At 58.4% G+C, this 22,146-nt stretch overlaps 8 protein-coding genes across 8 annotated transcripts; 3 read left to right on the plus strand and 5 right to left on the minus strand.

The window, feature by feature from the left end:
• Positions 1 to 40: 40 nt before the first annotated feature.
• MYCTH_2302881 (uncharacterized protein) lies at positions 41 to 2,422 on the minus strand. Its single transcript, XM_003662293.1, has 11 exons — positions 1,892 to 2,422; positions 1,766 to 1,807; positions 1,479 to 1,693; positions 1,302 to 1,406; positions 1,197 to 1,245; positions 1,122 to 1,141; positions 1,028 to 1,060; positions 945 to 973; positions 826 to 892; positions 374 to 770; positions 41 to 311 (listed from the first exon to the last, which is right to left on the minus strand). Exons 1-11 carry the CDS (start codon positions 2,103 to 2,105, stop codon positions 280 to 282), a joined length of 1,203 nt encoding a protein of 400 aa, XP_003662341.1. The 5' UTR covers positions 2,106 to 2,422; the 3' UTR covers positions 41 to 279.
• A 528-nt stretch (positions 2,423 to 2,950) lies between these two features.
• On the plus strand, positions 2,951 to 5,013 carry MYCTH_78119 (uncharacterized protein; the record flags this gene model as incomplete). The annotated part of the gene is made up of 3 exons (XM_003662294.1): positions 2,951 to 4,128; positions 4,202 to 4,263; positions 4,303 to 5,013. 3 exons carry the CDS (start codon positions 2,951 to 2,953, stop codon positions 4,791 to 4,793), a joined length of 1,731 nt encoding a protein of 576 aa, XP_003662342.1. The 3' UTR covers positions 4,794 to 5,013.
• Positions 5,014 to 5,616: 603 nt separating this feature from the next.
• On the minus strand, positions 5,617 to 9,383 carry MYCTH_2302894 (uncharacterized protein; the record flags this gene model as incomplete). Its single annotated transcript, XM_003662295.1, has 4 exons — positions 9,304 to 9,383; positions 9,090 to 9,190; positions 8,573 to 8,953; positions 5,617 to 8,508 (listed from the first exon to the last, which is right to left on the minus strand). Coding segments are annotated over exons 2-4 (3,155 nt in total), but the record flags the coding sequence as incomplete, so codon positions are not given.
• A 1,262-nt stretch (positions 9,384 to 10,645) lies between these two features.
• On the plus strand, positions 10,646 to 12,699 carry MYCTH_2302897 (uncharacterized protein). The gene has a single exon (XM_003662296.1). It carries the CDS (start codon positions 10,797 to 10,799, stop codon positions 12,450 to 12,452), a length of 1,656 nt encoding a protein of 551 aa, XP_003662344.1. The 5' UTR covers positions 10,646 to 10,796; the 3' UTR covers positions 12,453 to 12,699.
• Positions 12,700 to 13,139: 440 nt separating this feature from the next.
• Positions 13,140 to 14,946, minus strand: MYCTH_2302899 (uncharacterized protein). Its single transcript, XM_003662297.1, has 5 exons — positions 14,749 to 14,946; positions 14,507 to 14,639; positions 14,366 to 14,432; positions 13,961 to 14,275; positions 13,140 to 13,866 (listed from the first exon to the last, which is right to left on the minus strand). Exons 1-5 carry the CDS (start codon positions 14,859 to 14,861, stop codon positions 13,256 to 13,258), a joined length of 1,239 nt encoding a protein of 412 aa, XP_003662345.1. The 5' UTR covers positions 14,862 to 14,946; the 3' UTR covers positions 13,140 to 13,255.
• A 772-nt stretch (positions 14,947 to 15,718) lies between these two features.
• Positions 15,719 to 16,868, minus strand: MYCTH_2302901 (protein-tyrosine phosphatase). Its single transcript, XM_003662298.1, has 3 exons — positions 16,577 to 16,868; positions 16,430 to 16,521; positions 15,719 to 16,364 (listed from the first exon to the last, which is right to left on the minus strand). Exons 1-3 carry the CDS (start codon positions 16,713 to 16,715, stop codon positions 16,092 to 16,094), a joined length of 504 nt encoding a protein of 167 aa, XP_003662346.1. The 5' UTR covers positions 16,716 to 16,868; the 3' UTR covers positions 15,719 to 16,091.
• A 1,726-nt stretch (positions 16,869 to 18,594) lies between these two features.
• On the plus strand, positions 18,595 to 19,938 carry MYCTH_12812 (uncharacterized protein; the record flags this gene model as incomplete). Its single annotated transcript, XM_003662299.1, has 1 exon — positions 18,595 to 19,938. A coding segment is annotated over one exon (1,344 nt), but the record flags the coding sequence as incomplete, so codon positions are not given.
• Positions 19,939 to 20,164: 226 nt separating this feature from the next.
• On the minus strand, positions 20,165 to 21,927 carry MYCTH_114710 (uncharacterized protein; the record flags this gene model as incomplete). The annotated part of the gene is made up of 2 exons (XM_003662300.1): positions 20,517 to 21,927; positions 20,165 to 20,267 (listed from the first exon to the last, which is right to left on the minus strand). Exons 1-2 carry the CDS (start codon positions 21,851 to 21,853, stop codon positions 20,165 to 20,167), a joined length of 1,440 nt encoding a protein of 479 aa, XP_003662348.1. The 5' UTR covers positions 21,854 to 21,927.
• Positions 21,928 to 22,146: the final 219 nt, after the last annotated feature.

The raw sequence follows: 22,146 nt of genomic DNA on the forward strand, positions 1-22,146 counted from the left end.
TTCGCTCGTTGCTGCCAGCGGCGAGCTGTCGTGTTGCTTCTCTCTGTCCCGAATCCAGCAAAGTAACTGGCTGGGTATCGTCACCGTAAATTCCATCTACTTATCCCTATGTCAGGTTTCTTGATAGCGGCATGGGAACGCATCTCGGTCTTGTTAACATAACAGAACACAACGGGTAAATATAGGTATCTCCCCCCTTCTGGCCACTGAATTTTCCAATCCCGAACGCCTGCAACGCCACCCTGGTGCGATAGACGACTACTAGTATTTCCGCTCTTTTTAAGAGAAATGGATCCCCTCCTCATGGAAAGCTGTCCAGCCGCATCAGCGACAGTCCTTTAGACCCGGAAGCCCATCGAGGAGAGAGACTCACCAAGAAGCAACTTCAAGAAGTCATTCTGGTCACATTGCCGCGCCCGCCTGTCTCCCAGGCCGGTAGTGGTCAGGACCTTGTCCACCTTGGCCCTAACGACCAGGGCAACCTTGGACTTGGGATTCTTGCTGGGCGTCTTTGCGGCTTCTTTAGCAGCCTCGGCATCCTTCATTTCCTTGAAGAAGGTGGGCATGTCGTCGTCATCCTCGCCCTCGTCCATCTCGTTGCCAGCTTCGCCTTCGCCGTCCTCGCCATCGTCGCAGTCGTCCCCGTCGTCCTTGCCATCGTCATCGTCCATGTCAACGTCCATGCCATCGTCGGTGGCGGTGGCGGTAGCGGAATCAACGATGGATTCGTCAATGGGGATATTGTTCAGGGAGCAGTAGATTTTGTAGTTCTGTCTTTGGTAAGCAGGGCGGGTATGAGGATCGGGGGAAGGGGGAGGAACTGACCCGTTCACACAATGCGAGGACTTCCTTGATGCTGAAGGCGGCGCGTAGCGTCTTATTCTTGCGGTTGCTGAGACGGGTTAGTCCGCGTGATCCAACGATTGCAAAGAAGGGCCACGCACAATGCAATACGAAGGAGGCCGTCGAACTCCTGATGGAGGGTTAGTTAGCCCTACAGCAAGTCCATCGTCGGGGATGTCATTACCTCGAAGGCAATATTTGGCCGCGCGGACCCGAGCTAAGTTGCTGCGTCAGCATTTCTCTCGCGAACACGAGGGAGTGGGGAGGGATAAGCTCACCAGCGGCTCTATCCTGACAACTTTGGAATGGTCAGCCAACTGTGCACTCACGCAGTAGCTGGGGAAAAGACTCACCATCGCTTTCGACCTTTGGTGGTGGTTTGAAGTTTGCCTTTCCCACTTTCTGCACGATACGTCAGTTCAGCCGCCCTACCTCTTAAAATTCACTATATAACCCACCATGATGTGTTTGCATGTGGCCCAGAAGTTGACATTGACGCTCAAGCGTGAGTAGAGCGCATCGCCGGGCCTCGCTACCAGTCTTTTGGCAAACTCTCGTTGGAACTAGCGAAATGTCAGGGGAGGCAGTCCGGATAGCCTATGGAGCCCTGCCGGGGCGAGCCAGCCAGCACGCACCATAAGCACCGCAACCCTGGGGGGGTTGGGCATGGACAGCATCTTGAATATGAGGGGGCTGCTAATCTGGTAGGGGGTGTTGGAGATGAGGGCGTCACACGGAGGGATCTGAGGCATCTTGATGACATCTCCTAGGATGACCTCTAGTTTTTTGGCGAGCGGGCCGCCCTGGACGCGCTTGGTGACTTCGGCACCCATTCTCGGATCGAGCTCGACTGCACGATGGCCGGGTCAGCTGTTGCTGAGCGGTGGGAGGAAAAAAAAAAGGGGGGGGGGATTCGCCGTACTCGCTATAACCTTCTTTGCCTTCTCGAGGGCCCGGACCGTGACTGTCGCGACGTCGTCAGTGCAAGGCCAACAATAACAAACCGCTCTCCGTCGGCAGGTAATCTCGACGATCGGGTGATGCTCACTGTTGCCGGTACCCGGGCCGACCTCGACGACGACATCGGTGGGCTTGAGGAAAGCCTTCTCGACGATGGCGTCGCTGATGCCGGGGTTCTTGAGAATGTGTTGACCATAATCCTTGTCGAAGCGGAATATGTTTGCGGCAGCGGCCTTGGATGCTTTGCGGTCGTAGGGCCCGCTGCTGGCCGCCGCCCGCTTCTGCTTCGCAGCCTTGGGCATGCTGTCGCGCTCGGAGCTAACGGATTGGTGTTTGTTATCAGTTACAAGAGCCGGCCTTGTCTTCCGTCTCGGGTTTCCTTCCCCTCTGCAAGCGCCAAAACCGCCGCTCACCGCATCGGTTCCCAAATATTTTTTGGTCTGGCAGAAAAAAGGGACCCCGCCATCCGATAAGATAAGACGATGGGCCAAGTGCTTCGAACCATGCAACCACGTTCAGCACTCCGCACCTGAGAGAAAGGAAACCGCCCTCCACAGCCCGGCACCTGCTGGCGCTGACGTTTAGCTACCGGGCTGTGTCAAGCCCTAGAATAGGGTTGGTAATCCGTCCTAATGAAAAGTTGTCGCAGATTGTCTGCGCATTCCCAATGCCGCCCCCCCCCCTGCGTGCATGGGCGCATCTTAACTTACTGACGTAACCAGGCCGCGCTAGCTTTTGCGGCGTAGCTCGAGCCGAATCAAGGGCCAAGGCTGACTCCATCAGGCCGGTTCTCAACGGCCCTTCTCGGTCCCCGGTCGCATTTGTTTGGTTCCATGCGCTAACGCCCGATCTGTCAGTGCCATCAAAATAGGCAGATTTTCAAGCCCATCGTCCACAGGTCTTATTTAACTCTCGAGTCCTCGCTCGCTCCCTTGAACTCGAAAAGACGTCCGATAAGTGCAAGTAAGGCACCAAGTGAGGTGGGGTGGGAACTGGGGAATATTCTAGGCCATGTTGGTCATTATTTCACGTCAGATATTGTAGTGTATGTATATACATACATACATACGATACATAACGTACCTTACATACAGACATCACGCCAGCGCGAAGCAGTACCGCCGTCGCCGTCCCCCTCGCCGGCATCATGTCGATACGTATTGTCCTAGACCATCCGCCCGAATTCTACACCAATCTCGACTTTATCAAGGGCAGCGTGCTTCTCAACCTGAGCCGCCATGAGCACATCGGCGCAATCATCGTCAAGCTCGAGGGCGAGTCGAGAACTGCCCTCGGCGTCCCTAGCGAGAACCCAGGCATAGGTATTGGCGGGAGGGAGCGGCCTGCGCCCAGCGGAGACACCCTGCACGAGAACCATAAGATCCTCTACAAGGTCGGCCAGGTCTTCCCCGACGAGAATGCGCGCCCGGCCGCCTCGCCCTACATCCTCAACCCGGGGCAGCACCGCTTCCCCTTCCAGTTCAAGTTCCCCTTCAATAACGCCTGCGGAAATGTCGAGGCCATGGCACGCATCGGCGGCGTCGTCAGCACCGGAGGCCCCTTCGGCATCGGCTTCCGGGTCATGGACGGGACCAAGCAGCTGATGTACTCGCACGTCACCAAGACGCTGCCCCCCAGCTTCACCGGCTTTCCGGGCGAGGCCGAGATTCGGTACTACCTCAAGGTTACCGTGCAGCGGCCCGGCATATTCAAGGAGAACTGGCGCTATCAGATGGGCCTCAAGTTCCTGCCCATCGAGCCACCCCGGCCGCCCAAGACGAACCAGGAGGCCTACGCGAGACGCCCATTCACCTTCCATCCGAGGAGCCCCGACCCGGCTGCCTACCAGAAGAAGCGCTCCTCCATCTTCGGCTGGCCGGCCGGTCCCTCAACGCCCGCCAACGGCTCCCCAAACCTCCAACCTCCCGCTCCCGCTCCCGGCCTGTCCAGCGGTCCACCATCGCCCACGGCTCCCCCAGACCCTCCCTCGATTGAAATGTCCGCCCGCCTCCCACACCCTGCCATCCTTACCTGCAACAAGCCGATACCCCTACGCCTAATCGCAAAGAAACTGGTCCCCGCACACGCCGAGGTGTACCTGATAGCATTGCAAATCGATCTCATCGGCACCACCACCGTGCGCTGCCAGAACTTGATCAACAAGGAGATCAGCCGCTGGGTCGTCATGGCCCGCCATGGCCTCTCCATCCTGCTATCCAAACCCGAGGACCCCGTGGGAACCGAGTTCCTCGTGCCAGACACCTTGTGGAGCGGATCTCCCTTGCCCAACACCGTCATGCCCAGTTTCGTCACATGTAATCTCAGGTACGTGATTCCCCCCCCCCCGGCTCCTTGGTCCATCGAGTCTAACACGCGCTCACTTGCTCACGCCATCCAGCCGCGACTACCAGCTCGAAGTCAAACTCGGTCTCGCCTGGGGCAAGCCTTCTCCGCCTCCCCGTCCCCAAAACACCTTCCTCGGCCGCCCAAAATACAAAGACGCCTCCGAGATTCCGCAGGAACTGCACCTCCCCCTCCATTTCAGCACCATCCAAGTCTACTCCGGTCTCGCTCCGCCACCCGCCCTTGTCGAAGCCATCCGCCAAGGCCGAGGCCGAACCTCACATCCCACCCCAGGGACGACGACGACGACAACAACAACAACAACAACAACAACAGCAGCAGCAGCAACAGCGACAGCGACAGTCCAACCACACTCGCCACAACAACCGCCAGAACTCCCCCCGCGGCCGGCCCAGCCACCGCAGCAGCAGCCCGCCGACGCCCTCTACCCCCCGCAGCTGGGGCCGGGGCAGGTCAGCCCCCCGTACGACGACGCGCCGCCGACGTACGAGGAGGCCATGGCGGAGGAAATGACGGGTCCCATGTTCCCACCCGGCGCCGCACGCCCGGCCTATAGCGGGGTCACGGACGAGAACGGACCCAGTAGTCTGGACGCGGGCAGGGGTTCCGGTGGGGAGAAGGGGTAGCAGCTCCTCTATCCGTAGCGACTGTTCGAATTGGGGATTGGGATTGTGATGGATGGAATGAATGACCGAATTGCGATGATGGAAACGGAAACAGTAGAATTTCTCTGCGAGGGGACTAAGTCATAGGAGAGCGAGGTGCATTTCTGACGACGTTCGATATGGGACGAGAGTTGCATTATCTGGGTCGAAGAGCGGGATTCAATACCAATGCCGTGTATATATATATGTGTGTGTGTGTCTGTCCATACCATGGTTGTATATATATAGTGCCTAATATGCTGCAGCAGCGCGAGGCGTAGCCTCGTCGCTTTCACGGCGAGATGGCCGTTCAGACAGACCATGCTAGCTTCAGAGACACTGTGAGGGTAACCTTTGCATGCGCGGTTCCTTGCCTGGCCAGGGGCGGAGGCTCGACGAAATAATACCTGAATTTCCGCAACCGCGCAAGCAATTGCCAAGGGCACGCGTGCTGTTCTCTGATTAAATTCTATGATTCGGGGGATAATAACAAGAATCAATGAATAATTGCATGGTCCGAGAGCGAACCCCGGCACGTAACGACTAGAGATGAATCCCCCCCTTCCAGAATACTCTAGTATCTCTCACCCCCCCCAAACACCCTGACTCCATCCGTGATGCGAGACCGAGAACGAGAAGGAAAAAACGCAAAACAAGATTGGGATGAATCAAAAGGGCATTACGTGCCATGATATACCATGCATCCCATAACCCAATGCAGCCAGCCAGCCACCTGTTGTTTCTCCCGATCAAGAGGAGAGAGAACATATTCCCGTGTCCGACCAACGCCGGCTCGAAAAAGGGAAAAAAAAAAAAAAAAAAAGCAAAACCGAAGACTTGTAAGAAATCATGCTCCGCCCTGACCAAGGCAACGATGATGGCCCTAGGTTAGGAGGGGAAGTGGAGCGGATGGCGCCCACTGCGTGGCCAATGCGAGGCCGCGGCTCGGCTCAATGAGGAGGAGGATGGGCAGGAAGAGAACATGATGAGCAGCCAGCGAGATCAGCCGACTTAGTCAATCTCGATTACTTCCACCTGCCGCTTCGGCACCACGGCAGCAACAGCAGCAACAGGAGCAACAGCAGCAGCAGCAGCAGTATTGGCGGCCTTGGCGCGACCCTCGCCATCGCTATCGGCCTCGGCCTCGTTATCGTCCGGCTCGTCCTCCAGCACGACCGACCAGGACCCGTCGGCCTTGACCAACAGGCGCTTGGTGTGCAGCTTGCCGTCGGCCTCGAGCTGCTTACGGATCTTGAGCAGGAACGCGTCGATTCGGAGGCTGTACGGGCGCGCGTCCTTGAGGCAGATCGGGCAGCGCCACTTGTCCGGGTTGGACGGCTCGGCCGCGTTCCGGCAATCGCACTGGACCTGCCTGTGGGCGCACTTGATGGTCGGCTTGGCCGCCGGGCGCGTGCTGAGCCAGGTGTCGAGGTCGAAGCACTCCATGTGCGTGCAGTCGGCCCCGCGGGCGGGTATCGTGAAGATCTTGGCGCTGAAGGGGTCGGCGAGGTCGATGGAGAGGTCGGGCGCTTCGAAAGAGATCTCGTCGTCGTCGTCGTCAACAACGGAGGACGTCAGGCGCTTCTTGATGGTGTTGAGCGTCTCCTCTTCGGGGATCGCGCCCTGCGACCGGACGATGTCCATGACCGCCGAATGGCCGAGCGTCTCGAGCATCTCGACCGCGAGATGGCAGTTTTTGGCCTTCTCACCGTGCGAGTCGTGGACGGCGACCATGAGGACGTTGGTGCCGCGTACGACGAAGTCGGTGATTTCCGTGGGCAGGTCTTTCCCGTTGTGTGATTTCCTGCGGACGTCGAGGACTTTGTGGTTCAGCGTCATGTGGATGAAGGAAGGCCAGCTCGTGTCCAGCGTCACCCAGTCTCGCTCGCTGAGCGCCCCGGTCGAGCCTTGGACCATGCAGCTTCGAACCCGCCAACGAAGCGCGCCGTCGAAGTGCTCGACTACCGGTACCACTTCACCAGGCCTCCTCGACTTGGTTGCCAGCCGGGCAAATTGCTCCTCCGTCACCTGAAACCGGAATTCGTACATGGTGTTCTTGGGGGGCACCGCTGTCGGCGGGACCGGGAGAGATTTGACCGCTTGGTAAAGACGCGCCGTCTCACCCTCCTTGAGGACCCGTTTGGGGCTGCGGACGTGGGCCTGATGCAGAGACATCAGAATCGATTTTCGTTCGGTTGGATCGTGTGGCCAATCCGTCCTCATGATCATGGTGCCCTTGGGCGGAAACAGGGGGTCGCTCGCTCCCACTGCCTGCTGTCGCTGCGGTGTGTTGCCCTGCTGTGACTGCGGCGTCGAGGGCCCGGTTCCCATGGCCGATCCGGGACGCGCTCCGTTCAGGACAAAGTTGATGGTAGGGGCCTGAGGTTGACCGTGTGGCGGCCGAGTATTGTAGTGCACCTGCTGCAGTTGGGGGGCTTGCGCGGGCTGGGGGGAGCTGTGGTATTGCGGCGTCGTGCTAGGCGGGAGGTGTGCCCGAGGCTGGAAAGTGGTCTGCGAAGAAAGAGATGTCGTGAATTGCAAGTTGTGCTGATACTGCTGCTGCTGGTTCGTCTGCTGTGTCAGCTGCGAGAGCTTACGCTGTATTTGCAAGCCAACCTGCTGCCCTTGCAAGAAATGTTTGAGTTGCCACGAAGCCCGCTGTTGCAAGTCCTGGGGGCCACCCGCCGGATAATATCGTGCATTTGACACAAATGAGGCCTGGTTTGGGTGGTGGTATGCCGGTGTGTTGGTTGCTAGTGGTACCCCCTGTGTTGCCCCCGTACCGACTGTCCCTCGTGGGGCGGTGGTGTATGGACTTGACGTTGCGCTAGAAGCTTCAGATGACGTCGGTGGAGCTGTGCTTGAGTATGTTGGGCGGAAAGGGCTCGGACCGGAGTGAGGTGGGAGCACTTGGTGTTGTTGTGGCTGCCCTGCCAGGGGCTGGGACCGATGGTCGGACTGGCCAGGAGCCCGGAACGCTGCCGCCTGGACGGTCAGTCTGTAGAAGTCTATGAGGCTCGAATTCCGCTGCTCGAGCTCCCCCGGGTAGGTTAGAGGCACCAGGGTTTGTTGGCCGTTAGCGTCGCGATGTCTGCTCTGGTCCTCTCGAAACGCCTGCTCCATCGAGCTGCCCAACTGGCCGTCCAGCACCCCTAAGCGTCTCCGACATGCGGTAAAGAGAATGAGCTGCAAGACCGGCGAGAAGCATTTCAGACGACCCAGCAGCTCGTCTACGAGGAAAGGGTATTTCCGTTGCACACATGCCGTCATCATGTTTCCGCATTCATTGACCAGCGCTTCCAGAAAGAAGGCGATAGGCTGGACGACGGTCTGGCCGTTATTCCACTGAGCAAGCTGCTTGGCAGGGACAGGGAACTGAACGAACCAATGCCGGTGTGTCGGCGAGAGTAGCTCGTTCTTCTTGAGAACTGTCTCGAGCATCTCGAATGCCTGGTCAACGAGGGGGGGATTCAGGGGCAGACAATCGTAAGCCTCCCGCTTATTAAGGGACCAGATGGAGAACAGCTGGTGCAAGATGACGAAGAAGCCATCGTTATCTCTACAGGCTTCCCTGAGAAGCATCACCCGCGGCTTCTCAACGGTGGGCTCGAGGGCCTCATACCCTCCCCAGGCCTGGAGATGTTGTTCCAGCGCCGAAAGTAGCAGAGGGTATTGGAGCGAGTCGGGGGGTACATTGCTACGGCGAATTTAGCAATAGCTCCGTGACAAGAAAACTTCGGCAACCCTTGGCTTGGACTCACTCTAGGCGCCGCCTTTTCAACGGCGGGGCGGCCACACCTGAACCCGTGGGCGGAGACTCCCTGGCATAGCTAGCACCTGCGACTTGAGCTGCGCTGCGAGGAGGCTGAGATATGTGTGACTGCGTCGGAGGGTAGTTCTCGACCGGATCGATGCGACCCACCGTCCCATGTTCCGGTGCCTCCTGAGGGTCCCGAGTATGAGCGGTTGCGTAGACGAAGCGGAAATTGGTGACCGGGCGCGTGGGCGGAGCCGAGGGACTTGTTGGTCCCATGTTGTGCGCATCGGCGAGGGAGAGAGCATTCGTCTTTGGGCTATCCAGAGCGCTCGAGAGGCCAGGGCTCGTGTCGTCGCTAGGGGCGGGGGAGGGTAGGACAGCAGGCCTGGGATAAGAATGGCGGATAAGGATCAGCCATCGATATTCGGACGAGCCAAGCGGTGGGCAGTGCCGCGCCGGTGACTCCGGTCTGCGACGGCCGAGGGGGGAGTGGGAGGGGGAGCGGGAGCGGGAGCGCTTACTGCTTCTGTTGCTGCTGAGCAGCCTGGACGGCAGGCGGTCGTGGGACGGAGGGACGAGAGATTTTCTTCCTCGGTTGTGCGCCAGGATTCATCCATGGTGGCTGTCGTCCGCCGACAAAGGCGTTAGCGGTGGCATTCGAGGACGCGATCTGGTGGTCGGCAGCGGAGAAACCGGGGTTTGCGCCCGAGCTGCGCCGAGCAGGCGGCATCCTACTTTACTCTCCCTGCAATCGTGCAGTCGCCGAGCGACCAGGGGTTCCTAGAGACTGCAGAAAATTAAGTCAACCAAAGGCGCGCAAACGGTCTGAACGCTATAGCTCGGCGCGATGATGCGAGTGCGCGAGGCGGCAGTGCCTAAGAACCACCCACCATTGAATTGCTGAAATGGAGGTCCAGAAGGCGATGCCGAGCGAAAGTCGATCAGGTCCGGGAGAAATGCTGGGAGAAATGCCGCGAGAGCGCGTGATCCGAACCTTCGTGCGCGGAACGAGACAAAATGGGATGAATGACGGCGTGGGAAAGGCCGTGGCAAAGAAAGAGCGGTTAGTTCTAGAGGGAGAGAGGGAGGTCACGGCTGCGTGACTTGTAGCCTGGCAACATGACAAAGAAGTCGTGGAAGCCACCCTCACTGACAAGGGCCCCACAACAATCTCAAGAGCCTGAGCAAGGAATTGAAGTATTTTAGGCTTAGCAGGGTCAGGCAAAGAAAGCTGTGGCATGTAGAACTCTGGCCCTTCTCCTGCATCGTTTCTCGAGAAGCTGGAACCAACCAGTGTTTGAGGCCATGGCGATGCTGCAGCACCGCGGCGTCAGAAGACCCCCGCCAACTGTGTCCCCTGTGCATCCACTGCGAGAAGGGGAGGATAATCGACGCGTCAAGGCGTGGCATGGGGGATATTTGGAGATACAAAATACATTGGATGAAATAACAGGAAGTGTTCTCAATCATCGAACAGGCTAAGCAGAGTATGGTGGGCCATAGAGATCAAGTCTCAAAGTGTTAACTTGGTTGTTCGTCCTTTGGTCCAGGATTAACTATAGGCTCTCCATCCTTGCGGGTCGCCCGCGGATGGGGGCGGAGCCGCAGGACAGGAGCGGGCCCGTCAATTTAATCCGTACACTAAGGGTAGCGCGGAACACTTTAATAAGTCTTCCGTGATTTGGTGCTTTGGGTTCAGGCAAGTTACTTCTTTATTTCGTCACGAGAGTCCCATTCCAACGCTTTGTATGCAGAATTCTTAAACCTTTTACGTAACGATTGCGTTGTTGTCAGGAGTTGTGGAATTCTACAGAAAGGAATGTTAGTTGCCTGCCCGCGGTGCGCCGGACCACGCTCCGAGGAACTGCGCAGTGTGTGTAACTAAATATGTCCGTGTATACGGACCTGTATTAACTGAATGGTTGTGGTTGTTAAGAAGTAATATTGTATGTACGGATTACTACTACAGTACGGGATCAAAGTGGTCCAAGGGACCCTCCTGCCCTGGTTCATCTCCAATTGCAAGCGGGGTCAGTCTGCCTGCAACAAAACGCCAATGGGGTGGCAGGCCGCTTTAGCGGGTCAGTGGGGATTGGCTCTGGAGCTGCAGCGCCCGGAGTAAAAAAAAAAAAAGGTTTCGAATCGAGAGACGCCTCGAAGGGAAGCCCGAGCAAAACCAACGACCGACAAGCCCAAACGCCGCAAAGGTCGGATCGCCGCAGACAACAATGGCGGCAGAAGTGTTACCGCTGGCACAGGTCAAGCTGCCATCGGGCCCCAGTCCCGTCACGCCCGAGCAGCGATACTGGAGGTCGTTCAAGAACCAGAAATCCCATACGTCGACGGCCTCATGGCCCATCTCCCACATCAGCTTCCCCGCCGCGACGGGCGCGACCTTGTCCAACTCGCTCGTCGCAGCCACCAAGCTCAATGACCTGTTCGCTGTGACGTCCGGCCCCCGCATCGACATCTTCTCGATCCGCAAGCGCGAGCCCCTCAAGACCATCGGCCGCTTCGACAGCGAGGCCCACTGCGGCGAGATCCGCGCCGACGGGAGGGTGTTGGTCGCCGGCGAGGACACGGGCAGGATGCAGGTGTTTGACGTTGGCGGTGGCACGCGGGCCGTGATTCTAAAGACATGGCACATCCACAAGCAGCCCGTGTGGGTGACCAAGTGGTCGCCCACCGAGCTGACGACGCTCATGAGCGCCAGCGACGACAAGACGGTTCGCCTGTGGGATCTGCCTTCGAACGAACCGAGCCGGATGTTCACGGGCCACTCCGACTACGTTCGCAGCGGTGCGTTTATGCCGGGCGGGAACAGCAACCTGCTGGTCTCGGGCTCTTACGACGAGACGGTCCGCGTCTGGGATGCGCGAACGGCCGGCGGCGCCGTCATGACCTTCAAACACGCCGACCCCATCGAGGACGTCCTCCCTTTACCGTCCGGAACAACCCTCCTGGCCGCCGCGGGGAACGCCATCTCGGTTCTCGACCTCGTCGCAGCGAAACCGCTCCGTCTCATCACAAATCACCAAAAGACCGTCACGTCGCTCTCCCTCGCGTCCCACGGCCGGCGCGTCGTCAGCGGCAGCCTGGACGGCCACGTCAAGGTGTTCGAGACGACGGACTGGAACGTGGTCGCCGGGTCCAAGTATCCGAGCCCGATCCTCTCGCTCTCCGTCGTCACCGCCGGCGCCGCCCGAGAAGACCGGCACCTCGTCGTCGGCATGCAGTCCGGCGTCCTCTCCATCCGCACCCGCCTCTCGGGCGCCGCCGCCGAGAAGGCGCGGGACCGCGCGGCGGTCGAGGCCGCGCGCGACATGGGCACCGCGGCGCTCGAGAAGCTCGACGCCCAGAAGGCCAAGCGGAAGCGCGCGGCCATGACCAACAAGTCGATGGACCTCCTCGGCGAGGCCGTCGACGTCATCATCCCCACCGACGCCCAGGGCGGCCGCGGGCGTCGCCCCAAGCTCAAGCCGTGGCAGCGCTACTTCCGCCAGGGCCGCTACGCCGCCGCGCTCGACGAGGTCATCGACATGACCGACGAGCAGTACCAGCCCGTCACCGCCCTGACCCTGCTCGTCGCCCTCCGCCACCGGTCGGCCCTGCGCGAGGCGCTCGAGGGCCGCGACGAGATCTCGGTCCTGCCCCTCCTTAAGTGGGTGAGCAAGTATATCTCCGACCCGCGGTACCTGAGCATCTGCGTCGACCTGTCTTTCCACCTTCTGGATCTCTACAGCGAGCACGTCGGGGGCAGCGCCGAGCTGGCCGCCCAGTTCCAGTCGCTGCTGGGCAAGGTGTCCAAGGAAGTGGAGAAGGCGCAGATGGCGATCCAGACGCACGGGATGGTGGAGAGCTTGATGTTTGGAGCGATGCAGTAAATGGGGAGGGTGCGGCTGTACCAACTTATCAACCCTTGGGGGAATGGAATGGGGATGTGGGTTACCAATCTTTCTTTCTTGCATTGCGCCGGCGTTTCTGGTTCGGGTTTGGGAAAAGAAAAAAAAATAAGAATGAAAATCTAGGCTGTAAGGATGGGCCATGCTCAATGGTTAATCAAGCTGGTAAAAGAGCAATCGATACCTGTGATACTATGTTGAGGAAAATCTAACGAGACTTGAACTGGCTGTTTCACGCCCCGTGTTCTTCTTGGACATGCTGGCTTGTCACTAACACGTCATTGAGCTTCCTCACCTTGGACCCTCTCACATATTCATAAATGGCAATCGGAGAGGCACGAGATCTCCGTTTAGGGCACCGTGCCTGCTTGGAACGAGATCACTACTATCACTCAAAGCGCACGAGAAGAAACGTGGCCAGCATTTCCCTGCCTCAAAAACCATCCATCTCCAAGAATGGTTCGACAATAAACTGCGCAGTCCGGGTTCGATCCGCTCCTTTCCTTCCTCGGCAGCAGTCCCAGTGGTGTGGCCTACCTGTCCGTAGACTGTGAACCATCCCCCCCCCCCTTGGGGACACACCACCGAATCATCCCTTTCCGAGAGCTTTCGATCAGCGATGGCACGTCAAAGATTCAATCAAGCTTGTCGCCTGCCCTTGCGTCGTCAATCTTCTCCGCGCTCCTTCACTTCCCTCATCCTCGTCTTCCTCGTCCCAAGCCCTCGTCTCTTGCACTCTCCAACCCCCCTAGCTAGACCCAAAAGACACAAGGATGAGCGGTGGTTCATCTGCCTCCCAGCTCGGCCTCCAGACCCTGCATAGTCCCGTACTCCTCCGGCCGTGGTTCATCGGCCTTCCACTGGTGGTTGGGCCCCCCGCTCGGCATCGGCACCTGCCCGGGCGCGGCGGGCTGGGCGTGGGCGTGGGGGGTCGAGCCGGGGACGGTGCGGACGAGCTGGCGGAAGCGGAAGACCTCCTCGAGGATCATCTTGCGCATCTCGTTGACGTCGTCGATGACCTCAAAGTCGAAGTTGAACGTGGTGGGGCAGTCCGGCTCGTCGCTAGCGTCGTGCCAGATGGCCAGGTACGGGTGCTCGAGCGCCTCCTCGACCGAGATGCGGCGCGTCGGGTCGAAGGCCAGCATGCGGTCCAGCAGGTCAAGCGCGTCCGGGTTGGCGTTGGGGAAGAGCTGCGCGAACGGCTTCTTGGACATGTAGGGCAGGTTACGGACATATTCCTGCGCCCGGGGCGAGCCGATCCGGGAGAGGGTTTCCTCGTTTGGCGTGCCCAGGATGTGCAGGATCTGGTTCAGCTGGTCGACGTAGTCGCGGCCTTTGAAGAACGGGCGGCCGCCGAGCAGTTCGGCCAAGATGCAACCCACGGACCAGACGTCGACTAGGAGACAGGTGTGAGTCTACATTCCAAAAAAAAAAAAAAAAAAAAAAAAAAAAAAAAAAAGGCACAGATCTTGAAGATAAGGTGGACATACTCGCTTTGGTGTAGTTTTGGAAGCTCAGCATGATCTCCGGGGCGCGATACCACCGCGTCGCCACGTACTCGGTCATGTACCCGGCATTCTCCTCGGGGTCGATCGAGAAGCCGCGAGCGAGGCCAAAGTCGCAAATCTTGAGCTCGCAGTCGGCATTGACCAGCAGATTACCCGGTTTGAGATCGCGGTGCAGCACGTTCGCCGAGTGGATGTACTTGAGGCCGCACAGGATCTGGTAGATGAAAGACTGGAAGTGGGCGTCGGTTAGCGGCTGGCCGGACCGGATGATGGCCGCCAGGTCGCACTCCATCAACTCTACAAAGTGTGGTCCGTCAGCGGAAAAAAAGCTCTCGAGAGGTCGAGCCGGGGCTGTACAAAGGCAGGGGCAGAGAGAGATATACGCACCCTCATAGAGGTATGTCTCGTTGAAGTTGTCGGGTCTAGGGATGTCCATGTCATACAGACAGGTAATCTAATGGGGGCGAAACAGGCTCGAGTCAGTATATAGACGGGAACCACGCGAGCCGAGACTCGAGCATCTCTCACATTGCGGTGCCCCCGGAAGTGCTGCAGGAGCTTGATCTCGCGCAGGGCGCGCTTGGCGAGGATCTTCTTGCTGAAGACATTTGTGACCTTCTTGATGGCGACACCCTCGTTGGTTTGGTTGTTGACGGCGGCGCTTCACAGAACATCGGTCAGTCGCGATGTGATGGCAGCCCCAAGAGGCCACGCTCATGTCGGGGTGCGTGGATGCGGAGCCGCTGAGAAAAGGAAGCGAAGCAGCGTACCAGACAATGCCATAAGCTCCCTGCCCCAGCTCTTTGGTCACCGTGTATCTCTCATCGACAATGAAGTCCTGGTTGAAGACCTTGAAGATCTTGCGGCCCTGCAGATCAGCCATGGCGAATGTGTCTTTGCCGTCTTCGTTGTCCTTAGTTCTCGCGATGCGTCTCGGGCAGGTCCCTGACGAAGTGGGGATACGCTCCGTCCGAAATGGAGGTGAGGGGCAGGCAAGAGCCAGGCAAGGGCCTCGGAAAATGACTCGGGCGCAGCACGAAGCGAGCCGAAACCGTCAGGCACAAGGACAAGAGAGATGGAACCGAGACGAAAGCGGCACGGGACAGCTACAAGCGACAAAAATAATCAAATACCACGCAGCAAAGCCTCGCTGGTTATTTATTGCAAGCAGTCGAGGCACTGCAAGGGAGCAAGAGAACGTTAGCGTAGAGGGGCGGAGGGCAACCGCGGGGCCCATCAGAATGTGCGGTGCATGCAACCTCGACCCGCAGCTCAGTCTGTTGGCCGGCTGTGACGAACTGGAGGAACCCGCCCGGGGGGGGGGGAGGGGGGGGAGAGGGGGAAGAGGAGCCAAGGGTGACCACATGCCAGCAGCTTTTGGGGCGTCTGCCTGGTGTAGCTGGGGGGAGTCTGGCCCACAAACTCCGTTTCAGTCGTCGCTGGCCGGGCCGCGAAGGACAGCCCCCGCTGCATCAACCGGCGCTGGGGCCGGCGGCGAGGTTTGGGCGTCAAATCCAATTGGTGCGCTCCGGTTCGCCTGCATCTGATCACCCCTTCAGCGCTTCGTTACGCGCGCGCGAGAGCTCGAGGCTTCACTCCAGGAAATTACGCGCTGCAAGTGATGTGCATTGCTCTCTTACGAACGTCAAGTCGGGTCTCGGTCCGAAATGGTGGAAACGGGGGCTCCGTGCAGTGTTGAATGCTCCTCGCCGCATACCTAAGGAGTTTGGAAAAATTGTTCGACTGAAAAATTGAAAATGTGTGTTCTTGTTGTAGTACAGCTTTGGCCAAACAAGCGCTTGCCAGCGCAAAGCTGGGATCAACCCCTGACTGATATGCCGACGGGCTTGGCCGTAGGGCTGAGGCCATTCAAGGCACCATACAGGACACTACTACATGGATGCGGGGTTCACTGACCGCGACCCATGGCCCGCTTCCAGGCCAAGATACAAGATTAACACTGGAAAATGTCTGGCCAACACAAGCCGAGGCTTACCAAGTGAAGCTGCTACGACTTCGGTCGATTACCCGGTCTCTGATCTGCCAGCTTCGTGAACAATGGGGCATTGGCCTCGCTGGTCTGCCCCTTCCAGAACGCCTCCCATGCCCAAAATTAAAGCTTGGGAGGTTCCACGTTCGGGAACACTTCCTTTAAGAAGTTTAACGAGAACCGTAGCGCTTGTTCGTACGCTTTCTCGAAACCTTGCTTGCCCCCGTAATATGGATCGCTGATGACTTCTGCCTTGCCAGTGCCCGAGTACTCTCCGAAAAGCAAGAGTTTTGCCTTGGAGTTCGGTTTGCGTCGCTGAATGCGTTGGAGGTCTTCGAGGTTGCCTCGATCCATGGCGAAGATGTAGTCGAACTTGTCAAAATCAGACGCATCAATCTACGAAAGCCGTCAGGCACAGCCGAAAGAGCCATATCCAACCTAGCTTTGGTGTATGTACATACCTTCCGAGCATAATGGATATAATCTGTAATACCGTGGCTCTCCAGGGTTGACATGGTCCGGTCGTCTGGCTCCTCGCCGATGTGATAGCCGCCTGGTAGAGAGAAGTCAGCGCGGAATGCTTGCGGAAGACGTCCCAGGGAAGTTACCTGTCCCACACGAGTCAATTTTTCCTATGAGACCCGCGTACGGTTCTTTCTTCGCTAGTGATTGAAATACACCCTCCGCCATGGTCGAACGGCAGATGTTGCCGAGGCAAACGAAAAGCACCGAAAGCTGGTCCGACATGGTCAGATGAAAACAGAGAAAGATATGATGGAAATGGATAGAGAGCAATGCAAAGACGCCGAACGCCTGTCCGAGAAATGACCAAACCCGGGTTCGAAGATGTTGATGTCTGGTATGGGGGCTGCTGCGTCTTCGCTCCCTACGCAACACGAGGTGAGAGGTGAGCGATAAGGAAATTCGGCCAACAGAGCGGGGCTGCGGGGTACCGAGCTCCAACCCACCACAGATAAGGGTTGGGGTTGCAACACGGTCACGTGCAAGCAACTGCAAATTTCCGCGCATGCACGCGTGCACAGACCAGGTTATACAGATATATAAGCCCTCTCCCTCTCGCAGAATCTTAGTTTTACTTCTCTTCTTTTTTTCCTCATACTTACCTTGATTGGGTACACCTGGATCAAGAAGCAGGGGTACCAGAGCGATGGGCCTGCATTGCACATCGTGGAGCACGTCGTTCTGAATTGTCCTTCGGGGCCGTTCCGGTCATAATTTTTGATGTCATCTTTTTCACCGTGATCTCGGCGCTGTGTCGGGCCACGGGGAAGAAGCATGGAGTACGGGCTATTTCGGAGGATTCTCTGGGCTTATGCTGATCATGCGCTAAAACTCGAGATATGTATGGTAACTTACGGGACCGCTTGGCTAGTGCGTAGATGAGCGAGCGTATGGAGTTGAAGCTCTGGGATCGAGGGGCCCTCTCGCCGTTACCAGGAAATGTATGAAATACAACAACTGGGCGTCTTACCCTCACATGTTCATTGCCCGCTTTCAAATCTGTATTGACGGATTACAAAATACGACTGGTGAGGACTACGATGCGTATTCAATCGGATACGGTTATTGCTGTGTGTGGCAGAAAAAAAGCATCCCAACAGCCTTTTCACAGGGCAAATCACGCAAAGTTGCGCGACTGCAGGGGTGCGCCGCTGCATGTAACTAGCAACTAAGCGACCGCGGGGCATCGACGCCAGATTCGTCTCGATACCCCGCCATCCCAAGCAGAGCGATGTTCCTACCAACCAACAGTGTTCCCGTGTCTGTGGATCTCGCCGATAGCTCCGAGGCATCTGTGACGCACAGCAGCGCTCTATTGCCCCTCAAATCAAGAAACCGGGGCCTGGATAATCGGCACAACCTAAGGTTGAGCCGAAAAGGCTCGTGAAGCCGCCCCCAATTGCACGCATGTTGCGCTGGAGCTTGATGAGTCTCTAGCCCTCAGAATATCATGGACGGCACGATCCCGCCGTATCGGTACAGTGCTGCTGCGCTGCCCGGACGTTCTGCCTTTCTTTCTCATGGTTATCAGCCCCCCCCACCGGCATTATGCTCCGAGCCTGACTACTACTACGTAGGACTATGCCCCTGTCGGTACGCAGTACACTACTGTATCTCATCTCTGGGCCCCCTCCCGTGCTATCCGATGCGGAGTGGATGGTGATCTGACTAGTTTTAGGAAGTCAGTCCCAATTAACTGCATGTATTTCGAGCGGCACAATCCAGTCACCATTCGGACAAGACGTACAGGGGCCCACGTTTGAAAGCCGTTTATTTCTGGTGCTCGATCCCGAGAGTTTACCTGCTGGGGAGCGCCCATCTGTGGCGAAATCGGGGGACCCATACAGCTTGCGTTCTGCGAGTGTTGCAAGTTGGCACAGTACATACATAGTAGACAGCTACACCCTTGATCCTTGCCGGCATCATCCGGATTTGACTTACACTCCGACCCATCGCCGTCGAAAACCGAACAGGCAGTGCTGCACGTATAAGAGATTATCACCCTTACCCTTGCCGAAGCGGCCGCACCAAGGCAAGCTGCGAGCTCCGTGCTCCGTGCTCCGTTGCGAGGCGGGAAACGAGAAAAAGCGAAATCGCCGTCACAATGGTCCAGCAATGCGCGCAGCAGCGGCCGGTGCAGAACAGCGAGGTGTATGTGCTGCGCCAAGTGCCGCCGTTCCCGCCCCTGTCTCCCCCCTCTCCCGTCACGCCGGCCGAGGACTTTGACGATGGGCCGGTCGACGCTCCCAGTCTCGCCCTCTGTGGCAGACGTCTCGCCGTAGAAGAGCGCCTCTCGCGCGCCGTCCACGTCCTCGCCACCGAGACCGCCGCCCTCCAGAACCTCACCCATCTCTACTCCACAGACCGCCTTGCGCGCGACGGTTTCAGCCGCGCCGTCGACGCCATAACCAGCCGCCACGGCACCAACGGCGGCAAGCTGGTGGTCATTGGCGTCGGCAAGTCCGGGCATATCGCCAAGAAGCTCGTCGCAACCTTCAACAGCCTCGCCATCACTGCCGTATTCCTGCATCCCACCGAGGCCTTGCACGGCGACCTCGGCCAGATCTCCCGGAACGATACTCTCCTCCTCATCACCTTCTCGGGCAAGACCCCGGAGCTCATCACCCTCCTCCCCCACCTCGACAAGTCCCTCCCGCTCATCCTTCTCACGTCCCACACACGCCCGGAGACCTGCGACATCATCCGCCACCACCGGCCCGACACTATCCTCCTGCCGGCGCCCGTCCACGAGACCGAGACCGTCTCCTTCGGCGTGCCCGCTCCCACCACCTCCACGACCGTCGCCCTGACCGTCGGCGACGCCCTCGCCATCGTCGCGTCGAGAGAGCTCCATCCGCGCGTCGCCTCCGTGTTTGCGCAGAACCATCCGGGCGGCGCGATCGGTGCCGCGCTATGGCCTCACCAGCAGCAGCAGCAGCAACAGCAACCGCCGCGAAGCAAGGACGTGCGAGATGTGATGGTCCTGCTGGACGACATCCCTCCCCTTCTTCCATCCGACCTCGCGAGCTCCCCCGGTCCCACGGGCCTGGACGTCCTCCGCGCCGGGTACGCGAGCCCATCCGGGTGGGTCCGACTCCCCGACCGAGACGGCGCCGGCCGCGGCGGCCCCGCCGGGGTCGTCTCGCCGCGCAGGATCAAGCGGCTGAGCGCCGAGGACATGGCCCGGCCGGTGGACGAGATCGAGCGCTGGCTGGTGACGCCCCGGAGCGCCTTCATCCCCGTGGCGGCGGGCACGAGCGTGCAGAGGGCGGCGGAGTGGGTCAGGGAGTTGCGGGCTGCCACCACCGGCGCCTCCCCCGGTCCTGGTCCTGGCGGGACCGCGGACGGGGAGAAGAAGGACTATGGCGGGTACGGGGACGAGGCGGTCGTGGCGGTCATGGAAAACGGGGAGTGTGTCGGGCTGCTCGAGGTGGGCAGGTTGCTTGAGGGCGTGTGAATGGTGTCATTCATCATGCCGGGAATATGGGTGGGTTCTTGAACTTGGGTGATGGCTGGCCCAAAACAACTAGAGCTTGACTGGTTTTGGCCGGGGCGGCATTCTTGCGTTTTACATGAGCTTACATGAGGTTGCGTTTTTTTTTTTTTTTTTTTTTTTTTTTTGGCATGGCGTCCACGGTTTTCTGATGTTTTCTTTTTTTTATTTAGCTTCTCGTTCAACTCGAGGGAGGTAGTCGTCGTTTGGCACGGTTGGGAGCTATGTTCCAAGGGATTTGCCAGCCGCGGTGGCATCCCACACAGCATTGGGTGGCACATTTGCTTTTCAAAAGTTGCACGACGCAGTACGGATTAGTGGTGGCTTTCTTCCACACGAGTTCTCCATGCGCAGTTGGAGAGGTCGTGCATTTTTGAATACAAGGACGGGTATTACATTGCTGTCTCTTGCGCCACACGGAGAGATGGTATTAACATCCAAGCGCTCAGTCATCCTCGCTGCTACTACTACTCCCCGACTCGCTCTCTTCATGCGAGTCTCTCTCTTCATGCGACTCTCTCTCTTCATGCGACTCTCTCTCTTCATCCGACTCTGTGTCAGCTTCCGAACCCGATTCAGAGGACGAGCTGCTGCTCGAGCTTGACGACTCCGCCGCTTCCCCGCCTGGCGCCATGTCCATCTCCTCGTCCTCGGACGACTCGTCGCTGCCACTGCTACTCTCTTCCGAATCGCTCTCCTCCGACTCCGACTCGGACGAGCTACTACTACTATTGGTGCTGCTACTGCTGCTGCTGCTGCTGCTGTCATCGTCGTCGTCGCCGATGTCCGTGCGAATATTGCGCAGCCTGCGTCGCTTCGCCGGCTGCTGCGAGCCGTCACCGCGCCTGGTCCCAGCTGTCCCGTCCGCTACGGCGACAGCTTCCCGGCCCGACGCGGATGACGACGACGACGTGCTCGTTGTTGCTGTGGAGGCCGTCGCGCGTGATGTTGTGCTCTCCTCGCTTTCAGAGAGCACGTCGGCCACCAGTTCCGCGCGGATGCGCTTTACCAGGCGCTGCTTGACTTCTGGCGTCGCGGTTCGCAAAACATAATTTACCTCATCGAGTGTCCTCTTTCCATTGGCGTTTTTGCCGCTGCCCTTGGCTTTCTGCTGCTGCTGCTGCTGCTGCTGAAGGTCTTGCAGGAACCGGGATATTGTCTCCTCGTATTCTTTTTGCTTGGTTTCCTTGTCCTTGAGGGTGGCGGGGAATGCGCCCGCGCCAGCCTCCATGTCTTTCTGTTTGATCTCGGCGGCTGTTTCCCGTAATCTTGTCCGTACGAAGCCTTTCAAGTCGCGGATGTAATCGTAAAAGATGGCAATGTCGGATGATGGTACTTTGTCCCCGTTAAAAACGTACTTGATGAGGAGCGTCTGGTGGTTCTTGTTGAACTTCCACGAATCCCTTGCCGTGTGCCACTGGCGGAGGTAGTGGAGGGATGGTTCGAGGTTGGTGTCTGCTTTGGGAGCGTCGGTTGTCTTTTTGGCTTTCTTTTTCTTCGCCTTCTTCTTCTTCTTCTTCTTCTTCTCGGCCTTGTCCTTAGTGTTGTCCTTGGTGCCTTCAGCGAACGACACCGATTTTCTCAGCGAGGACGGTGTCCCTTGGCCCGCCGCTGATTGGTCCTCCCTCCGAGGTTTTTTATTCGGCGTCTGCGAAGACGCGGCGTTCGGCGCGGATGCGGAACTTGGCAGCTTTCGTTTGACGGCGCTCGCCGGGCTTCCGTTGACCCGAGTTTGGCCGGCGTTTGGGGCTTGCGCGGCAGGGCTTGCTCTTGGTGCATTGAAGCCAGTCGAGCTGGTGGTAGCTTCGCCTGACACAGGTCCCTTGAGCTTGAGGCCCAATCGCTTCCAAGCCGGAACGTGGGCGGACATGGTGACGATCAGAAGCAGAGACAGGACAACGGGACGGAAGGGGTTCGGTCGGGAATGGGGCAGTGGGATTCCACAGCAACAGGAAACAAAGGGCCGGACAACCAGGCGACAGGCAGTCTAAACCAAGACCATCGACATTGCCGGAATTGGAGCCTTAAGAGGCATTTCTGCGTGTCTTATTGGGCGTCTCCGTGCTGTTTCCAGAGCTTGTTCATGCCGCCCGCAGCAAATTTCTGCCCGGATTGATCTTATCGGTACCCGACGCAGGGGTGCTGGTGCAGATAAGATCTGTA

This window comes from Thermothelomyces thermophilus, chromosome 2, assembly GCF_000226095.1.
Source record: "Thermothelomyces thermophilus ATCC 42464 chromosome 2, complete sequence".
NCBI lineage: Eukaryota > Fungi > Ascomycota > Sordariomycetes > Sordariales > Chaetomiaceae > Thermothelomyces > Thermothelomyces thermophilus.

What these genes read in the sequence shown, in the direction of transcription:
- MYCTH_2302881 (XM_003662293.1), bottom strand. Translation starts at nt 2,105, where the DNA reads ATGCCCAAGGCTGCGAAGCAGAAGCGGGCGGCGGCCAGCAGCGGGCCC. An exon ending in CCACATGCAAACACATCATG is followed by an intron (nt 1,246 to 1,301) that starts GTGGGTTATATA and finishes CGTATCGTGCAG; the next exon opens with AAAGTGGGAAAGGCAAACTT. An exon ending in GGCCTCCTTCGTATTGCATT is followed by an intron (nt 893 to 944) that starts GTGCGTGGCCCT and finishes AACCCGTCTCAG; the next exon opens with CAACCGCAAGAATAAGACGC.
- MYCTH_2302897 (XM_003662296.1), top strand. Translation starts at nt 10,797, where the DNA reads ATGGCGGCAGAAGTGTTACCGCTGGCACAGGTCAAGCTGCCATCGGGC.
- MYCTH_2302901 (XM_003662298.1), bottom strand. Translation starts at nt 16,715, where the DNA reads ATGTCGGACCAGCTTTCGGTGCTTTTCGTTTGCCTCGGCAACATCTGC. An exon ending in AATTGACTCGTGTGGGACAG is followed by an intron (nt 16,522 to 16,576) that starts GTAACTTCCCTG and finishes TCTCTCTACCAG; the next exon opens with GCGGCTATCACATCGGCGAG. An exon ending in ATATCCATTATGCTCGGAAG is followed by an intron (nt 16,365 to 16,429) that starts GTATGTACATAC and finishes CGGCTTTCGTAG; the next exon opens with ATTGATGCGTCTGATTTTGA.
- MYCTH_2302899 (XM_003662297.1), bottom strand. Translation starts at nt 14,861, where the DNA reads ATGGCTGATCTGCAGGGCCGCAAGATCTTCAAGGTCTTCAACCAGGAC. An exon ending in GGAGCTTATGGCATTGTCTG is followed by an intron (nt 14,640 to 14,748) that starts GTACGCTGCTTC and finishes TGTTCTGTGAAG; the next exon opens with CGCCGCCGTCAACAACCAAA. An exon ending in ACTTCCGGGGGCACCGCAAT is followed by an intron (nt 14,433 to 14,506) that starts GTGAGAGATGCT and finishes CGCCCCCATTAG; the next exon opens with ATTACCTGTCTGTATGACAT.